Raw genomic sequence first — 27,764 nt, forward strand, 5'->3', positions numbered from 1 at the left:
ACTTTTGCTGTCTGTCCATCATTCATGATTGACAGTCATACTGACATAGCTCTCTTGGTCCTCTTGCTCTTCTTTATTGTCCCCCCACCCTAAACCAACCTCCCAGCACCACTGCCAGCTCAACCATAGAAACCGTTTCTTCATTTTCTGGGCCTCAGCTCTCTTGCTGCTACAAACACTTCTTATTGGGTTAATTTGCGGATGTTACTGGGCCAAGAATTCATTATTTTGGGGAGCTGGTGTGCAGATAGGGGCAGAGAAGCATTCCTGGTGTTGACGTTTCGTCGTAAAAAAAAAAGGTCATGTTTGAGGTTGAGGGAAGATGCAGGGTCTTTATCTGTGGTAGAGATGTTCTTAAGTCATTAACCATTCAAAAATCCTCCAAACTAAACTTTAATTTATATTAGATTTATTAAATGCATACATTGAACAAGTACATGCAACAACCAGCTTCCTTTTATACACGTTTGTTTTTATAATGAGCAGCCGTTGAGAGCAGAGCAAAAGATGTTTTACCAGTGTCAGTCAAGAAAAGGGCATGTTTTGCTAAGAGACAGGGTGCATTTGGATCCCTTCAAATATAACATCCCAGTGTCTCTCTCTCTGTACTTTCCCTGCCTTGAAAAATATGCTGAATCCCTAAGAATCCACATGTCAAGTGCAATTCCCCTCACCACCACTCCCTGACATGGAGATGGTGACATTTACCCCAACGCTTCCCTCTCCTCCTCTTCAGGTTTTGAGAGTTTTTATTTTTAGTTTATTGCGTTGCCTCACGCCAAAGCCTCCATGTTTTCCCTTGAAAACCTTTCTGTTTGCTCTCTATATTTCTGCATTATTTGCCTGTGCCCTCTGCTTTTCAATATGTCTTTTTTTTTCTCCCCCTTTTTATTTCATTTTCTCCCACCCTCCCACTTTATCCTCTTCCATCCTCCTTCCCTCTATTTTAGCTTTACTGTGGTGAGGAACTTATACCCTCCCCTGTTCATGATAAATCAGGGGTGTGAGCGGCGGTGCTCAGTTGGAGGCATCAGTCGCGAGGCTGATGAGATAAGCGGTGCTCATCTCGTGGCCCTGTATGGAGATTTATTGGGTTGGGATAAGCAACAAGCTAGCCATCACTCTCAGCCAAATAGACTCCCCGCCTGCATGTGTTTATTCTTATTGCACTGCCACGACCACTGCCACTGTCAGGGGTGGAGTAGCCCCCGGAGGCCTGCTCTGTGGTAAAGGAAGCCTAGCTCTGCTCTCTGGATCATTACCTTCTATTAGATCACAAAAACAAGGCTCCACACTGGGACTCTGAGTGACACTGATGGCCCAATTTTTCTCTATCGCCAAAGACCACATACAGTAGGCATATATAAAATAAGGTTATAGTCTATATTGGCTCATCATATCTGAGTGCTAATGGTGTTGTCATCTTTTTCTTTTGGATTTCTAAGCTCTTCTTTTGATGCGCTTAAGAATTCCTAATGAGGCAATTCCATCTGCCTCAGACAAAAATATATATTAGGTGCTGGGGCAGTTGTCAAGGGGTTGTCAAAGCTTGATGGATGCACACGTTCTCTTTTCACCAACAATTGTGTTATCTTTAAATTTTTGGGACAGTTTACTAAACTCACTGGCTTTATATGGGCCACTTGTCCACTTTATGCTAAGTCTAATGCATACCTGTGTACGTATAACCAAACTATTTGACCTTTGCACCGAAGAAACCATATAATATTCCTTTTTCCAAAAAGATTTTCAGTTTATAACCAAACAAATCCATCCATATGGAAATAACACTATTAGCATTCTTATCGTTAGAACCTTACTTGGCTGTCATGGTATTAGTGTTGCTCATGGTAACAAATGCTATCTAACATTAGTAAAAATTGGCTGGATGCCTCCTTATTCCTACATTTTTGCTATTTTCACACACAGCATTTTCTACACATTATCTGTATGTAAGAGTCAAAGAAACCTAGTGCAGGTTTAACCTAGATGTTAAACAGTAGTCTTTAACAGTGACACCCACTGAAAGTCTGTGTGATGTGCCATTTCTCCTGAAAACAACATCTCATATTACAAATCACAACTTAGATGGAAAAACAAACAGTAAAAAGGCCCGCTGTGACACCGTACTGACTTCAGAGCAGTGGATTCAAGAGAATACTGAAAGCCATTAATCTGTAGTTGCCACACGTGGCCACAGTACCACTGTGTAGCTTAATCACCATCATCTCACTTTAACTCCAGCTGCTGATGACAGCATTAATTTCAGTGGGCGAGAAATCTAACACAACCGTTGCCTAGCTGGTGTCAGGGAGCCTCAGGCCAGAAGGTGCACATCAAGCATCTTCTTCCTCTCTCCACTTCCCCCTCCCTGCCACAAAAACATACACTCCACTCACCCAACAAGTTCTCCACAAATTGCTTTTACCCTCCTCACCCCACAAGTGTACACATGAACACACAAATACACGCACAAACTTAGGCCTGGGCAGGGTAGTGGGGGTTAGTTTTTCAGCACTCAGGTTATATTTAATCATGGCTGGCGGATGATGAGGCTTTTCTCTTTATGAAAGGTATTAGAGCAGCACTGTGTTTTCACTCAGCTTTACACTCTGCCCCCATGCTTTTCTTCCCCTGACCTGTGTTACCATGTGCCAGGGAAGAATTTGATAAAGTGACACCAGGCTCCCACTATCTCTACCTTTCTCTCCATCTCCCATCTCTGTCTCACATTCTAATAGTTCGTCTGGCAGGTCTGGACTGTCTCTCATCTCATCAGTGGGGTCACACCTCTGGGCTGCCCTTTTCCCTCTTCACCAGCACTTGCCTTGTCATTTATTTTGCTGCTGAAATGGCCAGCAAACCGGCAGGTCTGATTCAATCTCTTACATCCTCAGGCTGATGTACTGGACAGAGTGCGATAGTGCTCGCAGAAATGAAGAGGGGCAGGGTTTAACAGTAGGAACATCAGGCTGTGGTGTCCTGCAACTTTCTGCACTCTGCTCATCCTTTGCTCTTTCCTCACTAACAACAACCTTCAGGGAGTGTTTTCTTGCACCATTCATTGTTAAAACACACACTCCTTGGCCAGGGAATTGCACTCTGACAGAATACTCTAGTATTCAACTTTCCCTTTGCATCCTTGCGTATGTGACTTTCCTCAACCCTAGTTGATCTGTACTACTTCTATTTAAGGGTCCTATTCTCTTTGATCGAACTAAAGTTACAGAGAAAAGTGAGAAGCATTGGGGAAGCTCCAGCAGGAGGGTTTACATACCCTTTCAACACTTTGAGAAGAGGGGATGCTCTACATTCTGCTTCATGTTGCACCCAGAGACTCTCCCCACTTCACTAGCATGCATCAGCAGACACTTGGTCATTAGGTAGATTGACAGTGATTGTCTGGCCTGCAGAGCTGAGGCAGCCTCTGCTCGGCTCAGATGCCTTCTTTGAAATGCACACATATAGATTTTGTGTGAGTGAACAGAATTAACAGAAAATGTTACAAGCTCAGGTAATCGATAAAGTGTGAAAGATGCGGCGGACAGTGTGGAAATCACATTTTGGACAGGTTACTACTTCATAATTGATTTGGCTTTAAGCAGCTACCTTTTTTACTTTAAAGCTGGTGGTTAGTGTCTCAGTGCTCCTTTTTCCCTGCACTAAAACGGCAAAAGGTGAAAGGTATGCTGTAGGATGTGATTTTTATGCCCAAAGAGAGGCGTGATCAGAGTGTGGTGTTCTGTCTTACAGAACTTTGCCAATTGCTCTTTTCTTTTCAGTTTCTTAGATAGGGTGCAGAGACTAGTTTCCTCCTTTGCGTTCTGTGAGAGTTGGGCACGTCAAACTAAACGCTCTAGCATCTTATATCTGTCCTGTTGGATTAAGCTGTTTAGTAGCTGTTTTGACAACTGAGCTTGAACTCAGATTGATTTCTATTTTTCCATTAGTTTATCCCTTTTCCATATCAGTTTTCATGTGAGTTTCTTTCTGTTTGCACATTCAGAAACAAATCTTCAGGAGGTTGGGACTGTCCTCTATTATTCATCGGTGGTAATGATGGAGAGGAGCTGGCAGGATCTGTGGGCTTATTGATCCTGTCCTCTGGTTTCGTGCCTTACCTCCTGTGGGGGTGGAGGAAAGGAGGTGAGCTCAGCCCAGATGCACATCTCTTCTCAGGAGCTGAGATCTGGCCAGCCCTATGTTTCTCTTCCCAGGCACTGAGACCTTGGTGCGTCATTTTTGTCTTGAGAGCCCTGTGTTGCTGTGATTTAGAGATACTGAAGTTTTGTCATGTTATCTGTTATTTCGAAAGATCTGCTTTCTGTTGCTGTTGTTAATGGATTATTAAACATAAAGCGATTCCCTTTTTTCTAGTTGTAAAATATTACGCTTTGATTATGACCCCATAACCCCACAGATAACAGTCATTCAGAAACTGTACAGTTTTTAATGCTCTCATGAATTGTGTGAGTTTGGGGTATTTTACTGTCTTAATGGGAATTCTTGAATGCATTATATTGGGGCCTTGCAGAGATTTTTGTGTCCTTGTATTCCGCTGTCCGTGTCTATGTATTTCTTCACTAAACCCACTTCCCCAGTATACAATGCAAGCAAGCTAAATTAGGCCAACCTCCTTTTAATACCGTGGAGAGGGGAGAAGCAGCCATTATGAATTATCCTTAATTACAGCCATTTCCTAAACTAATAAAGCTGCTGAATCTTTACTGCAAAGGTTAGTTTACCCAGCATGCATAAAAACCACTTCGTGTGTGTGGGTTCATGTCTGTGTGTGCGCGTATGGGTGCGGGAGAGCTGGATGGCTGGCTGGCAGCACCCATAGTCCCATTAATTTCACGTGGGTTCCCTATCACCAGCCACAGATGCCTATAGACACGTAAATGAGTCTCCAGCGAGTGGCGGGCTGCCTCCGCCAGCCAGCTCGGGCCTAATGGTCTGGAAAGCCAGCTTATGTGACGGAAGGAGATGAGGGCCTTATTTACACTGGCACACATTAGTGGATGGATGCTGATTCACTGATTAACACGTCAGCCTTTCCCACATCCCCCCCTCTCATGCCTCCCTCAGTTCACCTCTTTCCTCTGTACCTTCAAACCTTTATGCTCATAGTTACACACAATAATCTGACTATACAAAAAAATGACTTGCATAGCCTTTTTTTCTTTTTGTTTTTCTTCTTCTTGAAATTTACTACACCATTCACAAGCTTATACTGGTAGGCATCTAGTACATACGCTAAAATACACACACACACACACAACCTTGCCACTCTTGGAAATGCATGGTGGCAGGCTGCTGAGAACAGGGAAGCCATCTGTGAATGATAGCTCCTATGGAAAGATAATGTTTCCCATGCAGCACCGAGTGAGGCGCTGATGGAAGAAGATGACTTTTTGAATGGTTAAGTGGGTAAACGTTAGATCATGGCCACAGTGCTCCCATTTGCCTCACTCACCATCAATCCCTCCCTCTCCCCCTTGCTCTGCCTTTCTCTCTTTTTTCCCGTCTACTAGATTGTTTATTGAAAAAGCACGAGGAGGCCGCCGATAAGAGAGGCAAGGCTAATGCCGTGATTTGTGTCAGTCACGCCGTACAATTTGTTACAATCGCAACACTTATCACAATATAATATGTTTATTCTGGTCAATTAAGTGGCACAGGAAGGCTCCTGCATTTGAAGTGTCACATGCAAGATGGGACGGGGTGAGGGCGATCAAAGGAAATGGAACTAATCTAATTGTACAGCATCTCAAGCTGCTGCCACCTCCGTAGCCCTTGCCATCGCTGTTCGGCTTATAAACTGATGCATTTTGAAGAAAAGAAGGAGACACAACTACAGGTTTACAGAAACAGAGGTGGCTAGGTGCTGATCTGTATCTAACGTGTTTGTTGAACAGATAAAGGCAGGTGCTGCACATGTATACAATCAAACAAAGCAATCTGTTTTGTTTTGGGGAGGTTTTATATCAATTTTTGGCTTCACATATATGCACTTGCTTAGGTGTCATCAAACGTATTTAGACATTCAGTTCAGCACATACAGAGAGACAATGCTTGAAAAGCAAGATTGTAGTGTTTACCATACATATGCTCCGTAAACACAAGAAAGTGCTTGAACTTAGAGCATTTGCATTCAAACACAATCGTACACATCCCTCAGCAAAGAATAGGACATAGATGACATAAATGCAAAGAGTAAAAGTGCAATAAATACCCAAATAATTGTGCTATTACAAAGGTTTACATTTGCAAACAAATATACATATATATATACAAGTACTGTTAATTTAAAATGCAAATACACTCAAAGAATAAATGGTTTATCAGAAGACTTTTTTTCCAGTTATACAACATCATGCACGCACGGTCACACACACAAACACACACACACCTGGACATGTTTTGGCCTAGTCCAACATGGATCCCAAAAGAGTCACAGTATACATAAAAACAGGCCAGGCAGTGAAGGCGGACTGTGTAGCAGACCAGTGCTTCCATCGATCTGAGAGGGTTCATTAGGTAAGTGCTGACATCACAGATTGATGTCTCTTTAAACCAGTGCCTGCTGAGGAGCTGACAAGGAAAATCACCACTATTGACTCCCTTAGTGGTATTTGTGTGTGTGTGTGTGTATGCGTGTGCCTTCAACGTATTGTGTGATATGTACACGTGCCAGTAAAATGACCATGTGCGTACTAACATTTGGCACACAGCTGTATCTGTTTGTGCCTGTGTGTGAGTGCACAAGTGTGTTTTCCTAGAAGCCACATTACATATCCTTGTCTTTAATGGGCTCCTTGGGTCTAGGTGTTCACCAGTGTTGCCAGTTATACAACCAGCCATGCAGCTAAGGAGCCTGTCAGCCTGTTTCTGCTTTTACGCCACCATGCATCCATTTGCTATCAGAGTAGGAAAGAGATGGAGTGGAAAATGGAGATAAAGAGGAAAGGAAAGAACGTTGCGTGGAGGAGTCATAGAGGGACTGAACAGAATCTCTCCCCATCTATATTTCATCAGCACGTTTAGAAACTCTGTTTGGTAATTATGTTGTGCAAGTTTCTGACTAATTTGCAATCCAGTGAAAACCCTGACATGGGGCAGCTTACATTCCATATGAGAGCTAAATGCTGTTTAGTTCAAATTTAGGAGTTTGGTTTTTAAATTCTTGTCGAGGAACCAAAAAGTTATCTCTATATGTTACCCCAGTTCCCCGAGCCTCTACTTGTCGATTGATTTGAGATGTCGTTTGTATCTGATGCTTTTCTCTAATTAAGATCAGGCTAGAATCGGTGGCATTGAGCGTCTCCACAAACCTATTGATTGGAATGGGGAAGGAGTCGGTGTTTGTGAGGACACAAGTGACAGGAGTGAAACTGCTGGAAACAGCCAGAGCATTAGACACACCAGATTGAGGAGACTGATGGTCCACAGTTTCCTCACTGCTGGTCTTTTTTAGATCACCTCTAGTTCAACTTAAAGTTGAAGTTTTCAAGAAATGTCTGGTGACATGCTGAAGAAGCACAGACAGTAGAATTTTGGTTATGCAACCACAATAGTGAACTTCTACTAATGGAATCATTTTTGACAGCATCAGGCTGATCATCATTTTCAAATTTAATGTTGCATTTACAACACAGAATGATCTGTTAAGTGACTTCTTTTAAGTATCGATCTGCATCTGTTGTGGTACATCAATACTTTGTGGTGAAATGTTAAAGTGGCATTGATGCCTGGATCTCAGTGTCACCTACTCAGCAGTCTTAAGCTCTGATGACGATACAATAAGCATTACCTCCAATAAACACCACGGTACCACATCTTGTAGCTTTAAATGAGCAATTGATTAGTTCCTTTGAAGAATGATGTAATCTCAGTGTTCTCATGTCCATTTAAAATGTGTTTAAGTGATATATAGTTGAGGAGAAACAAAAGAAAGTCACTTTATCTGGCATTAATAGTATCAATACACAACACGATGTCTTGAAGGAAGCAAGAAAAAGTGAAACAACTAGAAAAGTTTTCTTGTACTTTATTTTATCATGAGCTGAGCATAATGCAAAGTGTTAGGATTGAAAAATGTGCAGAACTGAAGGCAAGATTCCCTTCTAGGCCATCACCACCAGAGGCACATCGCTATTGGCTGCCTCCAGGAGATTAAAGAGAATAATTGCCAGCTGATTGGCTGTTTAATATTTCATGGACCTTTGATGCACTGGGTGTTTGTATTACCTTTATCAGCAGGCATAATAATAGGATAGGCTTTGACTCACTTAAGTAAAACAGGCTTTTTCACAGTACAGGAATTGCTACTCTTCTTTTGAGCAAAAATGAACACAATAGACTGTCAGTATATTTTTATGGGCTATACAATATGACATATGATCATTTGAACTGATCAATACTATTGGTATCACAGAAAGATGTATATATCTGTCGGCGCATAGGTTTGTGTTTCATATAATTTGTTGATTACACTTTCTAATAAGTACTGAAGATGCAGTGATGGATTTCATCTTACATTGTAACTGCGTATAATATTTATATTTTTCAGTGCTGAATACATAATAAACTGAATAATAATAACCGAATAAAAAATAAACCTCCAGTGTAATTTATGCACAATATATAACGTCTATAACTACTACAACTATAGCAGTTGTGGTACTGCAGTTGAGAGCACACAAGCTGCAACAACAGTAGAACATTTATAGTACTACTACTGTTTATTTCAGGATTGTTCATATTTTCAACAATTTAAAATTTTGGAAATCCTTCTGTCTTAACTCTATACAATAAAACTAATGTGTTTTACCGACACTTGCATGAGTATGAGCATATATGAGAGAGTATATGAGCTAGATGTGCTAGCTCCACCCAGATCAGGGACAGCTGCCATTGACGGTCCCATGTTCGTACCTCTGCCTGATGACACTAATCTCTTTCTGTAGGTGACCTACCTCCTCTTTCCAAATCTGTCGGCGCATAGGTGTGTGTATGTGTGTGTTTGTGTTGTGTGATGGTTGCCGCGGATGTCTCCTCTGTGGTTCCGCTTCGGAGGTCCAGGAATGGTGAGCTTCTCATGGTTGTCACTTTGAGGTGTGAGAGCAATCATTTCCTTGGACAACAGTCCCATCCTCATCCCTGCTTCCCGCCTGCTCGGATTAGTTCCTCTTGCTAAGAAAATTTGCATCCAGAATATTTTCTCCTAATTTATTTTTTCACTATATTTCCAGTTTTCTTTTCTTTCTTTCTTTTTTTTCTTCCATCTGTGTCTCTTTCACTGCCCTTCTCTGTTTCCTTTCTCCTTGTTTTCCCCTGGACGCTGTAGAGCATTTTATTACAGTTGTCAGAAGGAGTAACAATTCTATTGTGGGGTGATTACAACGGGGTGTTTTACCCACAGATCACCAGAGCAATTAAAATCTGTAAATAAGGCTACCCATGATGCCTCAGTCCAAACAATGGGGTCCCATAGGAAGTGTTTGTTTGAAGGAGAACAGTGGAAGTGAGTTTCTCTTCCTTTTACTCTCACTCTCTCTCTCTCTCTGTTTCTCTCCCTCATTAATTAGGATATGCTCCTTCAACCCAACATGACTGTGTCGATGGGCAGCTCTGCACAATCAGTGTGACACATATTTCAGACACAAGATGAAGTTGTTTACTTTTGTGTCAGACCATGCATTGCGCCACTACACTTTTGTTTTGCAGAATGGAAGAGACAATGCAGGCCTAATTGTGCCAGTTACAGCTGTTAGGGAGAGGAAAGAGAAAGACTTGTGCCAGCTACTGTGAAAAGGAAAGTAGGGACTCTCTTGTGCATCTGTGTCTGACACCCGTGCAAACAACACTTACGATAAGGATGTTTTAATGATAACTCTCACAAATTTTTGTTGTATGTTGGTTTTGAGCGCTATTTAAGTAATCTGAGAAAATACCAATTGGCAAAAAAAGAATCAGTCTGACTATGACTCTTAAGTTGAAAGTCCCTTAACTCCTGTCATGTCATTTGGCCTGTATTTCTTCCAATCACTTGGCAGTGTATCACAATTGTGCCCTGCCATAGTCAAAGGACAGTTCTGCCAGGTAATGTCACATTATTTCAGTGAACAGTTGCATTAGGAATCAAGCTATCCATCAGCACAGAGGGATACTGTAATTCCAGTTTAGCCTTTAAACCTGGGTTGTTGTTAACTACCTGGTTCACAGCAGTGCATAAAGTGATGCAAGCACTCTAAATTACTTCTTAATGTTTCTTTTCTTTGTAGAGACAAAAGAGCTCTTTGTAGTTTTGTGGGAAGACATGTGGAACATGTCATGTATTTCGTGTCAGGATGTGTGTGTATCGCTTCCGCAACCGCCCCCACCCCACTTCATAAATTACTCACAATTGGAGTTTGGGCAGGTTGGTAAAGGAACCAGATAGATAGAAAGAGGACGACCGTGGGAGTATTGCAGCTCAACACAGCACCATGATGATGCCAGACTCCAGAGGCCTAACCAGAGGCTATATGCCTTATCAAGATCCTGTTTACAGTCAGCCAAAGAAGCTACCAGCCACCCATTTCCATAATGCTGCCTGCGGTCCTCCGCGGAAACTAATTTATCTGTGCCGGAGATGCACCATGATGTTGCCTGTTCTGCACCTCTCTCACTTTGTATTCTGTATGTTGTGTTTCTTTCTTTTGTTTCTATCTGGGGTTTTTTCCCTTTCTCATCTTATCCTCGCTCCTTATTTACGGTTTCTTTTTTTTCTAACTCTTGATGAACTACTTTTTTTCTTGCCTTTCTTCCAGCCATAACCCCTTAATTCTGTCTTTTTCTATCTATTTGAATCACTTATTGCTACCCAACACAGTATATATAACACATCAGCTTAATTTTTGATAAGGATGGGCGAAGAATTAAAAGCAAAATCAATAAATAAAAAGAGAGTTGCTGCTTAGAGAGATCCAAGAGTCAGTAATTAAACCCATACAAAATTTAACTGAATGGAACTAAATATATGGCACTGCCCGCTTGTGTATTTGTGATCTTGTTTTTACACTCTTGTTATACCCATCTCTGTGTGAGTCTGCCATCTTCAGCTTTCCTCCTTGTACTTTTTTTTATCATATGTTTGTGCTGATTTTTTTCAGCTTGAGCCACTTGTGTAGTTGCCATGTTCCTGTGCCTGTACATCAGTGAGCATCTGCTCTTTCAACAAGGTCCCTATGGCCTCAAATGTCAGACCAAGCAGCTGCCAGACAAGTGCATTGTGCAGCAGGCTTGTGTTTTGCCTCCTCCCATCCCTCCACTTCATGTTCTGTGATGTTAACTGTGATTGAAAGTAAGTAGGCAGCAGCAACTGGAGGAGGAATGATGAGAAAGGTCTCTGTTTTTAAAGAATTCTGTTCTTGCAGTACTGGACGGCTGTTCTCCGGGGCTTTTGGCCAGGTGGGAGTAGGCGTTATGTTGTGCATTAGGAACAGCTTCCTCTGCCCCCTTGTGTGAAAGACCCCTGCAATGGAAAGCCATTTGTAGTTCATCAATGCTGAGGTCCATGTACTATAGATTATCAGGGGACAAACAGCATGTGCACTTGAATCTCATGTGTGCACATGTTTGAATATGGTTCTGTATGCTTTTGTACACAGATTGTTGATTCCCTGCTGTTTATCATAGTATGGCTAGTGCAATAATATGTCACTGGATGCCCGTTTCAGAGTATACATTGTTTTGTGTATTTCTTTGTGTGATCAAGTAGTCACAGGGTGTGAGCACTGATGCGGAAGAGATGGAGGGTGAAGAGACAAGCAGGTACCCCCCTGGAGGGACCTTGGGGGCATCAGGCCAGGGGTAGCCCCTCTAGCTCCCTCACAGCACACTCTGGTTTGCTCTCAGACACTGCTATTGATTTGTCCACTAGATAAGACCACAGGTTAGCTGCTCTACTAAGTATTGCTCTTTTCACCTCCCTTTGGCTGCAAACAAATCCTGGAGACTGGTTCCATTTGATGTTAGCTGATGTTCCTTTAGACTTATTTTTTCTACCAACACTACTTAACCATGGCATAAAGCAGGTATAAGCCATCACAGGGCACTGTGAGACTCACTCTTGCCCCATAAATGACCCAACCCTAAACTAGCATACTTCTCTATTGTCTTATCCTGAAGCTGTAGGAAGCCATGAGTTCAATTCTGTGGCAGGTCTACAAGCTGTGAGAAAAGGGACTTTAGCTGTCAATCAATCCGCCTTCATTTCAGGATGCCAGAAAGTACAAATTCTGTGTTAATTCAAGCCTAAAGTAGATTAGTCCAAACCGTAAGTTGAAATTGTGCCTGTACTTTGGTATATGTGATCAACATGTGCAGCAAAGTGTAAGGTTTGAACCTGACAGATTTAGATGGGAGCCAAGGCAACTCTTGATCAGCCTAAGACAGTTCATCTCATTGCCAAGTTCTTATGTGATCGGAAGTCAGTCGGCAGCACCTCAGTGCTCACTGACAGATGGATGAATCAAGTCTTCAAAAGGCTTCGTCGATGACACATTAACATGAGCCGAGCTTCCTAGAGGACTCTGAATTCTGAGCTGTCACAGGTGGCAGATGAGATAAAGCTACTATGCCGCTCTGCTTGTTTCGTAACATAACCCAACTCATGTTGAGAAAAAAAAGTTGGCACCTGCTTGACATCAATTAAAAAGCAGTTTGAGATGTGAGGGATGGCTGTTGTAGCATGTCTTGTATTTTTAATTAAAACAACCTCCTCTGAGTCATCATCAGCTTTTCATGTGTCCGAAGTCAGAACAGGTGTGAAGGTAAAACAAAGAACAGTGAAGAAAAGGAATACCACAAGGGTGTGGGTGTAACATAACTTCCCACGCATCGTAAGCCAGTATGTCCTTACAAGACATTGCAACATGCTTTATCATTGTTAATCAGAAAACTGCAGTGTAGGACAGCAAAATACCAGCTTGTCATATTGTTTGTTTTTCTTTTGCTCTTAGTTACGTGTCATTTATCATGGCAGAGAGCCAGAACTGTTAGTGTGTGGTAAACTGGTTCTCTCTTGGATGAGAAATTGAGGCTGTTACCAGCAATGTCAGTAGCTGAGGGTTGCATGCAAAATTTAACTGAATGGAACAGGCATCATGAAGGATATCAATAATTTTGAATGGTAAATTTTTAGACTACGAGATATTTTCTGGTGCAGTGGCATAGTTAGAAATGTACTGCCTTTTTCTCTCCGATGCATTGCAGCAATTTGTCAAGACATAACAAAAGCTGCCAAAAGTAACAGCTCAGATGCTGTAGTTTGAACACAATTAAAATAATAAAATAATAATGTGACCAGTAGAACCATAAAGCATTTTACTAACCTTTGATCCAATTTTTACTGGACTCTTATTAAATCAGAATCAGAATACTTTATTCATCCCTGAGGAAATTATGTAACAACTGAAACAGAATGCATGCCGATTGACTCATGCGCACAACAAAAGATAATGGAGAAGCACCGAAACTCATAATAGTTTGAATCAAAACTGGAAGCATTTTACACATGACAACCCGGGGGCGATCGTGGCTCAAGAGTTGGGAGTTCGCCTTGTAATCGGAAGGTTGACGGTTCGAGCCCCGGCTTGGACAGTCTCGGTCGTTGTGTCCTTGGGCAAGACGCTTCACCCGTTGCCTACTGGTGGTGGTCAGAGGGCCCGGTGGCGCCAGTGTCCGGCAGCCTCGCCTCTGTCAGTGCGCCCCAGGGTGGCTGTGGCTACAATGTAGCTTGCCATCACCAGTGTGTGAATGTGTGTGTGAATGGGTGGATGACAGGTTGTGCAAAGCGCTTTGGGGTCCTTAGGGACTAGAAAAGCGCTATATAAATACAGGCCATTTACCATTTAACCCAAAGTGTCCAAAATTCCAGTACGTCTTAAAAAGCAGCAAAAACAAAACAGAAAACATGGAAGGTATTAAAAAGAAAGAATTACATCAGTCACTGATACTAACACTACCTAAAATGTGTAATTAATATGATAATTAAATGCAGTCAAAGGATCATGGCAAGTACTGCTGCTAAAAATCATGCCACCCTGCTTGACCCTTTTGTTTAAAGTGTTATCATATCTACCATCTGCATAGAAATTGATTGATATATTAATCTTCTGTAAAACTGTAGAGATGCTACTTATTGAAATATGGAGAATGCTTTTGACCTGCACTCAAAAAACTCTGTTTTAACATTCCACTTTATATGAGACTCTTAGCTACTCATAGCTGCAACTTTTTATCTACTTATCAATAGCACTTACCTGCAACATGAATGGGGAGGACAGGGACTAATTGCAGGGACAAATGTTCCTGACTGTGGGGTTTGTAGTTGTCTGGGCCTAGTCCAGGCCCTGTTTATCTCAACCTCTGTTGGCAGTCATACACACACCACACGCACTATGCTCTGATTTAACCAGAGGCAAAGCCCTCGCAAACCCTCACTCTTTGTCATCAAAGATTCATAAAGGCAAGGTTCTCAATGATTTTCTGTCTCTTCCCGTATTCACAGCTTGTTGTCCTCACCCTCCCTGTCTCCTGCCAGTCAGACAGCGGAAGTCAGACGGAATTACAGCTGAAGTGGCCGCTGGCTCTGTGTGCGTGTGTATGTGTCTATACGTGAATGTTGGTTTCTGTGGGTTTATGGCATGTGTGCTTGCACTGGTAGGTGCAGAAACGGGGTAGCACATGGTCACAAAGGCAAGGACACGGATGGACAGTGCCATGTTGATGTTGTACTAAAAATGTTAGTAGCCCCCATGTGGGGAAAAGAGTTAGTCCCCACCCTCTCTTCTCTTCCCCTCATTCACTCCTTCCGCTGTTCTTTGTCTTCCTTTCCAACCCCTGAGCCCTGTGTGCTGTGGCAGCTTCCACACTGGATCTAAAACTAGCTCAATCAGAGCCCCACTCACCATGCCCAGGGCACACCATCTGTAGCCCTCTGAGTCCTTCCGTGTGTGTGTGTGTGTGTGTGTGTGTGTGTGTGTGTGTGTGTGTGTGTGACTATGTCAGTGTGTATTTACCTCCCTATTTATGTGTGTGTCCATTTGTGCGCAAGCTTAGAAGCATGAGTGTGAGTATGTGTGTCTGCAAACCCAAAGCACCGTGCCTCAGCCTGTTAGTCTTGGTACTTACCAGGCTTAGCCAGATGAGGGCCACTCAGCCTGGATCTAATTCCTTCGACTCTGGCAGCACTTCACTCCTGGCTCTTTTTGCCTCTCAAGTGTGCATCTGTGACCTTGGCTGACATCAGCGAGGGTTAAACTGTGGACTTGGAGATGTGGCCACAGTGATTGAGCTGTAAGCTAGTTTCTGGATCAGAGCTTCCGAACAGCCATCTGGGTGTCTGTGGGGCTCAGAAAGAGGTTATCCCTCTCTTACACCCCACAGCTGACCCTGGATCAGCTGTGACAACAGAGAATTTAGTATGAAGCATCCTCGCTGGGATAGGTGGTACACAGTGGGGATGTTTGTGGAGTGAAAAAAATCATTAAGAGGGGAAACTAATAAAGTTGATCTCTGTTACCATGTTAGCAGTAATCCCTGTGCTTTTATTATGAAGAAGTCTGCTCATCACCTTTGATGTCTTTGTGGCAGATAGCCCAACCTGTATTGGCTTCAGCTCTTATTTTTTCTTTGTAACTGCTTGAACAATGAACATCACATGCATATTTCTTTTTTCACACACCAATAAAACTATGACTAAGGGTTAGGTTCTATGAAACACAGTCCTCAGTTTTGCCAGTGTGGTAGTTATTACACTGTGTACCGATATTGTCAATACAAACAGAATATAATTAAGTACCTGTTAGACCACAAAGCACTTCTTTTTCAACACCCAGAACACATTTCAATGAGTGATTCACATCATCATGCATCAACTTATCTACATAGACAGGTACTTGAATAGTGCCACCCAAACACATGCACCCCATTGTATTGCACTGTGTGAACCTTTTGCATCCTGTTCTGTGCAGTGCCTCAGGGCCTAGCCTGGCTGGTCTTCCAAACAAATTGCTGGCTGTTCACAACGTTTTAAATGCTGAGTCCCTCTAATTACACTATTTACTTAATAGGGTGAAACAAAACTCGTGTTCACGCAGCAGGAGTACCAGGTGATGCAGAAGTTCAAACACCTGGCGAAAAGCACTCCTCTGGCACGGATGCACAGTATACACATGTGCATGCATGAATGCACACACACACTCACATACTGTGATGCAAATACTAGAGGTTTCTTTCATGGTTGGATTAGACACTTTACCAACTTTTGGAATTTTTTTTTGTTCATACTTTCTTGTTTACTGTGGGAAAAGGCATCTGGAAAAGTGTAGCTCATTAGTTACTGTATACCCAGTCTGACATTTTTGGAATTAGTTCTTCCTCTACTGTAAACAGAGTGAGTAATGCCCATATGGGAATGTGTGCATCATCTCCTACTTTGTGCTACTCCTTTGTTTGTTCATTTTAAAGGTTACACAAAAATGGCAGATATGTTTACCAAATATAAAAAAAAATCCTGCTTTTAATGCTGTATGCATACAGCATTAAAAACAAGCACTTTGCTGTTTGTTTTTGTAGGAACTTTTCAATGATTGTCACATTATAGCCTATTCCTGGACTAGACTAGTTTATGAGTTTGAAGATTTATGACTGTTTCAGTGGGGCGTGTTTACGATCACTGGTTTGCTGTGCCTATTATGTGATCTCATTATGACAAGCTGTGTCAACATTGATGTGACAGTTTAAATGCAGTTTTAACAAAATGTAATATTTATCCAAATATGTTTCCTGCGCTTGAAAAGTTGCTCGTTTGTTCCCATGCTTTGTTTAAAGAGGATAGCAAAGTCACTTTCTTTCTTTAAAGAACTGGAATATACCCATTTATGAAACCCAATATCTGTTGTGCAACTGTTTGAAAACTTCTATCTCACAGACTCCAAAACTTAACAACACATCCCCTAGAGAAAGAAGGATGACTTGTATCTAGGCAATTTAGGTTACAATACACTATAATTAGCTTTGCTAAGTTGACCCTGCCATTGTCACCTGAAGACAGGTGGGAATTGTGCCTAGGCTGAAACAAACTTATCATATGACTGGGGTCAGGTATTGTCCAGTGGCTCAGTTGTATTGCTTTTGAGGCAAGCCTCATTCATCATCAGCTTTATTGCACCATTCAGATGATGCCCACAAGGCACTAACACTTGGCCAAGAGGGAGGGAGCATACAGTGCAGGGTAGGGAGGGATAAGGGTTAAAAATGATTGTTTTACAAGATCACTTTCCGCACAACAAGTTTTCACAGCAATGGTATGCCATTTCTCTGAAAAGCTAAGAGTTACCGCTCCCAATGCCACATTAACCATCTTCCGTATTCCATGACAGCAGATTTATAGCCTTCCAACGGCGAGCTGCGAAAAAGTGCAATTGCTCGCAGGCTTGTAACCTCTTTACCCTCGTCATCAAGTCCCCTTGTTGCTCCATTTTCTCTCCTGGGCTTCATAAATAAACAGCATCATCAAGAAAAACTTTTAGTGTCTTTTCACAACCATCTCTAATTGGTTTTGCATGTATACATAGAAATGTTTCAACCTGGTATTTAGCCACGTGTAACTGATTTTGGTCCATGTGTTCAGCTAGGCCAGCATTCCTGCATAGTGTTAGCTTTGTGGTATTACTAAAAGTGATCAGAATGAACTTTTTTTTCTTTGATTTGCTTTGTATTTTTTACTTTTCTTCCTGTTGAACAATTTTGTATCCTGGTACAAGTAGGCCACAGCTCCTCTCATTCCTCTCTGGACAACCAGTCAACTTGGAGCATGCAAAACAGATATATAACCTTTATTTTCCTGTTGCTGTTTCTCTAGCTCTCTCTCTCTCTCCCACACACACACACACACACACACACACACACACACACACACACACACACACACACACACACACACACACAATTTCTCTCTGTGAAGTTCTCTCACAGACATTGACACACAAATGCACACAGCCTTAAGCGGTGATCTGTCTCTTCAACCCTTGCCGGAAAAGAAACGGCCAGGAGGATCCTCTCTGTTTGTCCTAAAACTCCCTCTTTTTTTTTTTTTTTTATTGGAACCTGTTTGCATTTGAACAATAGTTGTCTCCTCATAAATTTTGCGCCTGTGTTGACATTAGACCACATTCCATCCCATTGCCTGAGGAGGAGAAAGAGCAGGCCAGGGTGTTTGGTAATTTGTTACACTGTTAAGCACCTAATGGACATCCACCTGGTTTTTGAGAGTAGTAGCTGTAGTTCAGGGGCTTGCCTCTGTTGTACCTCAAGACTGCAATAGTATTTTATTGCTGCCAATTATGAAGTCTGTTTAGAGGCTACCTAACTCTGTGTGTGTTTTTGTGTTACATCTGGTTCTCCCTGCTCTAAATGGGGCAGCCAGCCAAACCACATCAAACAATTAGGGTGTGAAGCAGGTACAGACTGTGCAGGTATAACAAAACTTCCCTGTTTCTGTTGTTGACTTCAAGTAACTCTACTAAAAGTACATGGGCCGATGAAAGCTCACGGTCCTGTGTTTCCAACTGGCTGGGGATACCAGTAATGAGCCTTATTTGTTTCATGTGGTTTAATGAACAGTCCAGACTGCAGCTGGCAAGAGGGAGACCTCACAGAGTTTGAGGAAGGTACCCGTGTTCCCTGGCAGAATCATTGTTCCCAGCACCAGCAGAGCCATTGTGGCACGTGAGTGGGTGGGTGTGTTGAAAGGGCCACGCGGCACCCACTTTATCTTTTGCCCCTCCTTCTTGCTCATGCAATTTTGCGTGGTTTCTGCAACCATTAATTAAAGGGGAAAAGAGTGCATCAGATGTTAGTTTTATTAGCCTAGGCTCCTTAGAGGGAATCAAAATGAAAGGAACATATGTCATGCATTTGATGATGCCCCTCCCTCTCCATTTCTCTCCCCACAATTGCCCACCTCACACATTCACAAAGTGTACAGTCAGCAGCTGTCTGCAGACACAATAGCATTTGATTGATCCTGAGGAAACGGTTAAGACGCTGCCCTACCCACGCTTTCTTTCTGGCTGGCTGGCTGGCTCACATTTTGCACCACTTTACATTTAACGCTGAATGTGGCAGTGATTGGGATAATAGGATGGTGGTTAGGGATCTAAGGCACTGTTCACGCTCTAATGAGGACAGTCCTCAGAGCACCCAGGACCTTGGAGTCCTGGGTGGTGTATGTTGAGATCTAAAGCCTGACACTTAACAGGTTGGACGTTGTTCTGAAAATTATGCCCCTGTTATACTGGCCTCTACACAACATCATTAACAGAAAATTTCCAAGAAAAAGTTTGTGCACCCTTTGCATTTTCCAGTTAATTACTTGTAACCTTAATCTGATCTTAATCTAAGCAATCTTAATCTAAGCAATCTTAATGTAATATGTAAACCACTGTGCCAGTAACTTTTCAAAAGCTACTTTGAGCCACTTGTTACAATAAAGAGATGTGATTGATAATATTAGTTGCAGACATGTCCTTCTCTATCCAATACATATGGAAAGTTTTCCACATTTTGTTATATTTCAGGATTTAAGAATCTTTTTGACATGGATTAGTTTACCAACAGTGTTCCACAATTACATCACAAAAATAAGGTTTTTGTAATATTTTACTAATTTGCTAAAATGAGAGGCTGAAATATCCCATTTCCATTATTAGTACTTGAATAAAGTACCTTTGGTGGTAGCAGCCTCGAGTCTCCTTGCACATTAAGCTGCAAGCTTAGCAAACCTTTTGTTGGAGGTTTCCACCTATTTTCTTGAAAGAATTTCTGTAACCAAATTTGATAACATGTTGATTCACAGCCATTCTCAGGTCTCCTCAGAAATATTCCTTTCAGTTCAAGTCCAGTGTTTGGCTTAGACGCCCCAAGACTACTGCAATGCTTTGTTTATGGAAGACAGTCTTTAGATTTCAACAAGGTTATTCCTGTGGAATAATCTTGTTGTTCATTTTTTCATCCTTGTCTCATTAATAGGTTTACTTAAATCTTGCCAGGATAAGATTCATACCAAAAAAAAGATTGATGTCAGTGGAAAGACAGCAGTGAAAGAAACCACAAAAGAAAGAAACCACAAAAAAGGTTAGAACCACTGCAACACAGCTCAGGTTTGTGCAAGATTGCCTTGATCTTCTAGGGAAATGTGCTGACTGCAGATGAAAAAAAAATGATGGATTTTTTTTTTTCTTTTTTGTTAGAAAAATGCAGGTACATTCAGATTTTCATTTACCTTTAACAGCCTGTTCCATAACCGATTGCTCAATATGTTTAATAGAAACATGAAAGGTACAACAGCGTGTTATTAGTTTAGTCAGCTCTTCTATAATTAGGATTTGGAAGATCACATCACTGCTGATGAGAAATTCTCTTAATTCCAAAGATATACCAAACTGTCTGTTGCCCTTGCAGCTTGCAAAACACAGCACATGAATAAATACTGTCTGCCCATATCTCTTAGCCATTATACCGTATCAAATCACATACAAAGACAGATGTGCTTAATCACTCATTTCTTACACAATATTGTATATATAGAATGTAGATGGATAATATACTTCTTTCTTCTCACTCCTTGGGACTTGATTGCATGCCTTACCTTCAGGGGCAGGCTGATTTATGAGACACATGCCTGTTTTTTCATGACTTGTTTGATTGCATTCTCAGCTATCGGGCACATAGGCTGCCAAAACCATAAAAATTCACACCTGCACAGAACTCCTAGTCAGATGAACATCAGGCAAAGCATGGGGAAGCAGGTGATCTGAGGTATGCTGTTTCCCTTGATCATAATCGCAATGACATGATTGATTGATGTTCATTGTATCTTTACAAAAGCCTTCTTTTTAGGTCCAGTTTGAACGTTGCGTAGGGCTTGGCACACGCTTTGGTCGTGAATCTCGGTACACCACCCATTCTAATACTGTTCTCTAAGCTTGTGTTTTTCTTTTAGTTGCTAACGATACAAATATGAAAAGTAGGAAAAATATAACTTCAAGTTCTCACAAGTTTTAAAAAGATATCTGCCATTGCCTAATCATGTCCTGAATGTACCGAATCAAACAGCCCAAGCTGTCTATTCCCATGTCATTACAAATGACCTTCTGTAGAAATAATGCAATAAGTGTTGTCTCCTATCTACATTCTCTGGGTACTTTTTCACTTGCCCTGACACAATTGTGCATTTATCAGTGTAATTGCATGAGTCGGAAGCACTGATGTTGTCTATTAGGCGGATTTCCATCCTGTTAAGAGCAGAGGGCCTTTTAATGTATGGCCCTGGTTGAGTGTACTGCTACACAATTACACACTGGCCAGAGATTGAGTGGGCTGATGATGCTGTTGATTGGGATGGTGCTGATGGCAGTGATGATATTGGACCACCCTGCACTCTTCTAACAAGCCTTTCAGAGAGCATCTAAGAGGGGAAACAACAAAGTGAAACTGAGGTTAATCATTTTATTTACTCCCTTTTTCTCTCCCTCTCGTTCCCCTACCTCTCCTTCTGCCTTTCCTTTCTTTAACCAAGTGATGGAGCTCGGACCATGGAGCGGGGGGGAGGAAATCGATAGGGAGCGCATTACAGTAAAACGTATTGATTAGGAGACCTGCGAGCAGTGTGTTGGTCGCAGAGATGGTGGAATGATGCAATGCTTAAAGGAATTTATCCTTTGACTTTTACATTAACCTTTTATTGACTGCTTTGCCTGTCCATAATTAACACTCACTTTAGCTAAAGTGGTTAGTTTGAGCGCAAAGGGGGCTCCAGCCCTTATTGCAGCAAGGGCCGTGGCGCTCCCACCCCAGCCGCAGTTCAAGTGCACTGTACTGCAAGAAGGGAAAGGCCTCTGAAGAATTGAGGCGATAGAATGCTAGATACCTTTCACATTAGCATACCATTTTAGCGGGGGCCTGCTAGGCTATAAGGTTTCAGGGCAAATTGAAATGAGTGATTGTATTGCCAATCTCTCTTGACCGAGCGCCAGATGGGATAGTTAGGCCCATATCTGTCTGGGGTTAATCCATTGGAACAGCCTGGACTCACAAACACAACCTCTCCCTCCTCCACCCACACCCTCACACGCACATACACACCTCTTTGTCTTTGACCTTAACTTTAAGGTGGACTGTTCTGCCATGGGAAAGTCTTTTGGTGAGCCTTGTTTGTACGCCACTGTGGCTTAGACAGAATTTCTAGCAAGAGCCCATGAGAGCTTAAAGCACCTCGCTTGATATTGACTTTTTGTTTGGTTCCATTTTAGCAGTCAGGGGACGGTACTCTGTGAACAGTGATAGACTGTGTAAAAGTGCGTGCTGAATTACCTACACTATATTATCTTTGATAGTCTTCCAGTCTCGATATCTTTTATATCTCTGGTAAACCTGGCACCTTCTATTTGCAAGCTAATGCTGCAAGATCTGTTGTCAAATAAATGCAGTATCTCTGTTGAAGTGAGCTACTCAGTTTTTTTTTTATTGTATGTAGCCTTTCATTATGAGTCAGGGAAGTAGAGAAGAAGCAAGTGTTTTCTCTCATAGCTCTGGAGTTTGAATACTTAATCACACCAAATCAAAAGCCTGGGTTCCCTTGGTCTATGGTGTCCTCAAGCTGATGTCAGCAGAACCACAGTTTGTGTGTGTGTGTGTGCATGCTGTCTGGGTCAGTTTGCACTTGCACACTCTGTAGATACGTATGCCAGCCATGTCCCCCTCCTCCTCCTCCTCCTCCTTCTCTGAAGTGGTGCTTCCTTTAATTCGCACCCTAAATAAATGATGAGAACATTTAAACACACGGCTCGTCGCAAAGCCCCAAGGTCGCCTAATCGTATTATTTATGAAGTGATGTGCTACATAATGGTACTTAGTGCATGTTAACAGATGCTATTATCAGGCCCTGATCCAGAGCACAGAAGATATATTGGACAGTGGATGTTAATGCTGCTCCTCACCACCATAATGCAGGAGATCCTTAAAGGGCTAACCGCACCAAAATGCAGCACTTAGGCAGAGGGCCAGTTAAACATTAAGTGGCTCATGTGAATATATATAACCACAAATTGTGGCAGCCCTCGGTTGTCCCCTAACACTTGAACATTCCCTCATCCCATCCACAACCGATCCTCATATCCTGCTGTTCAGCTCTCTGTGGCCCCTCCTTCAGTCACTAACCACAAGGTTGGTGGTGACTGTGTGCATTTGTCTGTGTTATGGGTTTGTTCGGGGGGTTTTAGGGTGTGCATAGGGTAAAGAGATATGACAAGACAGACCCTGGCATAATGATTGAATGGAAAATATAACTGACCCCGTTTCTGTAGATAGGAAATCTTAGGTCACTATTCACAAGCACACAAGGACACACTACACACGCAACATACAAATGCCATCCTCCAGCTCTCCCTCTTGCACCTCCAGGTCAGAGGTCACCCTCATCTGTCAAGAAGCAGAGGGAGGGTAGATTTACAATGACAGCAGAGAGCAACACAGAGTCACAGCAGTAAATATTTACACAGGTCTAACAAAAGATGTGGCTAAGGTCTGTAGGGGTTCCAAGCATGGTGGAAATTACAACTAACCTCAGATTGTTAATCATACAAAAATCACGCAGTGACATGAAGAGGCAGGATTTCTCACTGCTCTGTCATTATTGCAACAAGAGAGAGTGATGTTCTTGTGAAAGCATCCTGCAGTGTGTGCCTGTATGTTTGTAAGATGAATGGGGCATTAATCATGATACATGATATCATGGTTTCCCATCACCTTAATGCTGTTGCAACACTTCACTGATGTGTCACATCTCTGTTTTTCTCATCTCCATTCAGTTCAAGTTTTACTGGCTTGGGAGTTTCCAAGTATTTCAGTAGTTTCAAACCAAATTGCATGCAGACACATCATTTAAATGCCCTCAACAATATCTAGTGAAGAGAAAAACATTTCTTTGTTTATTTGTAATAAAACTGCATGCTGTTTCTTTTGTGGATCATACAGAGACAAACTTACTCTCCTGTCCTGCTGGTTCTACCTGGACAAAGTATTACTGTGAGTCATGAAAACAAAAGGAGGCAGAAAACTGTTAAAAAACTTGCTTCTGGTCAAACTCACAATAGAGATTTTGGCTTTAAAAACAAGTTTAAACACACACATGCTCACACACAGACATCATTGCCTGAACAACTTGACTTTTTTTGGAAATTACGCCCTTAAATTGCTCTTCATTGACTAGATAAAAACACGATAGAAAGATCTCTGTTTATCTTTGTCTACTAGAGTTCCACCATCATTGACAAGTATTAGTTAGTGTTAGTATTTACTTGTAAACACATCTCATAAAACTTTCAGGTGAAAGCCTGGCTTTGGCAAGCTGTAGTAGGATGCAAATATAAATATAAAAAATAAAAAAATGAAGAAAGTTTTGTGAGTGGGGTGAGACGTGGCCTTTTGGTGATGAGTCTCTACCTACTTGTGCTTTAACGGGAGGGAGGAGTAAATGGGATTTTTTTTGTTTCCTGTGTTCTGTCGCCTCAGGTGCCACTCAAGTCTGGCCCAGACATTGCCCCCTGAGGAGGCCCCAGTGGACCGGCCCTTCTGGGGTGTGGATGACCCCAGCATGCCTCTGCCCTTTGATCTGGCTGACATCATTAACAGAGTGGAGTCACTGCTCTGGAGGTGAGTGTAAGATTTGACATGTTGAAATGTGTTTGTGTAAACACTGAATACATGTATCTATCTCATGCAGCATAGATCTAGTCGCAGAGGATTCACTTATTCATTCATTACCCAGCTGTGGTCATCTGTGAACAATGCTGTTGTTTAATGTTATGTAATATTAGTTAAATTGTCCAAATGATTAAGTAAACCAAATGACGTTAAAATAAATAAATAATTCTAATTGGCGTTGACAGACACTGGTATTTTGGTTTCAGTTTTAAGCTTTGGAATCTCATGCTTTTAAAATGGTATGGATTTGTCACTTCATGCACAACTAGACACCTTACATGTTGTCATACTTTAAATATGCGCACCTGCTCCGCAAGTCGTGTCATAGACCCTTGTAAAAATTGTGAGGAATTTCTTGGAGTTGCTATTTGCATTGGCAAATACATGACATTGGGTGTAATTGGTCTTCCTGTTGGCATGAATCCTAGGTCCTGCTGATTTTGCATGGAGACATCTATAGTCTTTCGTTGACCTGCATCTAAAACACAAGTTAACTTCACATGAGAACTTACACGATATCTGATCAAATTTGACCTCTGTCCATTTCTTCTCTTTCTCTGACAGGATGTAAATATGGATAGAGGAAACAAGGAAGCAAGAAAAAAATGACCCACCAGCTTTTCTGAATGATCCCCACATTAGCTGAGGGGACAGACCAGATTGATTTCCTTTTGATTAGGCCATCTACATCACCCCCGACTCCACCCTCCACTACCCCAGCTGACCCCAGCATCTCAGTCACCTCAACTTGGATTGGCTGGAAGGAAACCAACACAAGAATAGTGCTTCAGTAACATGCTAACAAACGCAATGCTTAGTACCAAGCCACTAGTGTCACAACGGTCTAACAAAACATATATGGAACCCGCATTTCAGTGTTAACATACAACATTGTGTTACTATTTATTATTTCAGTGTACTTTGTTACCTAATCTCATGTAACCCAGACATGCTTTTGTCAGTGGATTGTTCTCATTCTCAGTAGTCATAGTACAGTACATACATATATGCTTTCTACTTGTCACACAGTGTTATAATACAGTATAGAATGGTAAGAAAACTCACTTTGCTCACAGGCTATTGCATTCTTCACTTGTGTATAGTGTAACCCTTTTATTGTGTTAAGAAGTGAAATGAGCCAGAAAAGACCAAAGAACGATTATAAGAGGATGGTTATGAATGTCATCCAATGGAGTACATGAAGAATGTGTTGTTAAGTGTTTATGGTGCAGTGGTGTGCTTGTGCCATATTAATGTGTAACTGTGTGTGTGTGTGTGTGTGTGTGTGTGTGTGTGTGTGTGTGTGTGTGTGTGTGTGTGTGCGTGCATAAGAGCCTTCACTCTCCCAAATGTCTACATGAAGGCGTGTGTGTACGAATGTGATAGTGTGTGAGCCTGTAGGCAGCCTGCCAGTTGTTTGTTCTTGAAGATGTGCATATGGAGAAACAGAGACTAGCAGCAGGGCCCCTCTGCTACTGCTCTGATGAAAGGCAGCATTGATAGAATGACCCGGAACACAACCGCCGTTTCTCATAATTACAGCTGTTCAATCGCTTTTAATTACTCTTAAAGTGTGTAGAGCACCACATTCCCCTGTAATGCTGCAGGCCATCTAGAGAGTGAGAGAAAGATCCGGCACTTCTGACAAAATCCACATTCAAAAAAGCTAAAAAGGGTGGAAAAGGGGGCCGACGTCAAAGCAGTGTAGCAGCCCTCCTCGTTTGATTTCTTTCTCTATCTAGTTCATGATGAAGTAGAGATGCTGTTTACTATTAAAAATGCAGAATGCACTCCTTTTTTTACTTCTGAAGTTTTTTCCAAGATGTTAATGGTTGCCAAACGCTGTTCTTCTTGCTTCTTCTTTTGCTGCGCCTTTGTTGTTTGTTGTTGTCAGAGAGATTTGTTTGTAGATTGGCAGTAGCTTTGACTTGTTTGAATCACTCTGTGCTCCCTGCGCCACAGCTTGTCTGTCTGAAGCAATAGGAATGGCAGTAAATAAAAAAAAAACAGTGTTTTATCCAATGATCTCCATTCTTCTCATTTTTTCTAAATTGCAAATGGACAACAAATATGGTGCACATGTTTCTTCTTTCGTGTGTGTGAGGTTCAAATGTCGATCGACTGTAGTTTTACTAATATTTTTGACCTTTAAACCAATCCAATCCATGCAGGCATGTGTGTCAATGCCTTCCCACTGGGTTGAAGGTGAGTTACTGAGCTTTGAAGCAGCCACTTTCTAAATACTCAGGATTCCACAAGACAAATAAGGCAGCAATGAGAGAGATCCATAGTGTAATGGTGAAGCTCACTGACAGGAGCATGCACGTTATATGCACAGTTGTCCTACCAGTATTTCCTGATAAGTAAGAAGTTAAAAAATCATATTGAAGATGCTTAGAGTGTGAAAAAAGTCCCATTTAGTTTCAGCACAGCACTGTATCCAGAACCTTAAATATAATAAAAACATTTGAATAACAAGATAATAAGCCCAATAATTCTCTATAGACAAAAAAAGGAAGCATTTGTGTCGGGTATTTTTATCTGTTTTCCTCTGACTCAGACCTCAAAGGAAACGGTTTGAGTAGCAGTGCAAACATCTTCTACAACAGATTGATTGATGGATTAACTTGATTGATTGAGTGATGTCATTCCCTGCAACGAAGTGATGGCTAATATTCTGTATTCCACTCTGAAACCTCAACTCCACACCTTTTACAAGCCGCCATCCCAAAGGTTGCTTATGTTAACTACTTCCTGTAGTGGCTGAGTGACTGAGTGATGGATGAGTGTGGAGCGTTCTCCCCTCAGGGGTCGACTGAAAAAGGTCACCACTTGAAGAGACAATTACACAGCACTGGTAAGAGCCACAGGTATGCATTGTTCTGACCGGGGTCAGCCGCCAGCCAAGCAGCCAAGCCACCGTCAATTAGGCCAACAATAGGTGCAGG

The 27,764-nt window shown here is 41.9% G+C and overlaps 1 protein-coding gene across 1 annotated transcript in view; it reads left to right on the forward strand.

The window, feature by feature from the left end:
* Nucleotides 1–26,838, forward strand: part of fto (FTO alpha-ketoglutarate dependent dioxygenase) — a 114,194-nt gene extending 87,356 nt beyond the window's left edge. The window contains exons 9-10 of the mRNA XM_004539676.5: nt 24,625–24,765; nt 25,381–26,838. Coding sequence (XP_004539733.1) covers nt 24,625–24,765; nt 25,381–25,387 — 148 coding nt within the window. The 3' untranslated portion in view covers nt 25,388–26,838. The remainder of the gene's footprint in view (nt 1–24,624; nt 24,766–25,380) is intronic.
* Nucleotides 26,839–27,764: the final 926 nt, after the last annotated feature.

This window comes from Maylandia zebra, linkage group LG1 (assembly GCF_041146795.1).
Source record: "Maylandia zebra isolate NMK-2024a linkage group LG1, Mzebra_GT3a, whole genome shotgun sequence".
NCBI lineage: Eukaryota > Metazoa > Chordata > Actinopteri > Cichliformes > Cichlidae > Maylandia > Maylandia zebra.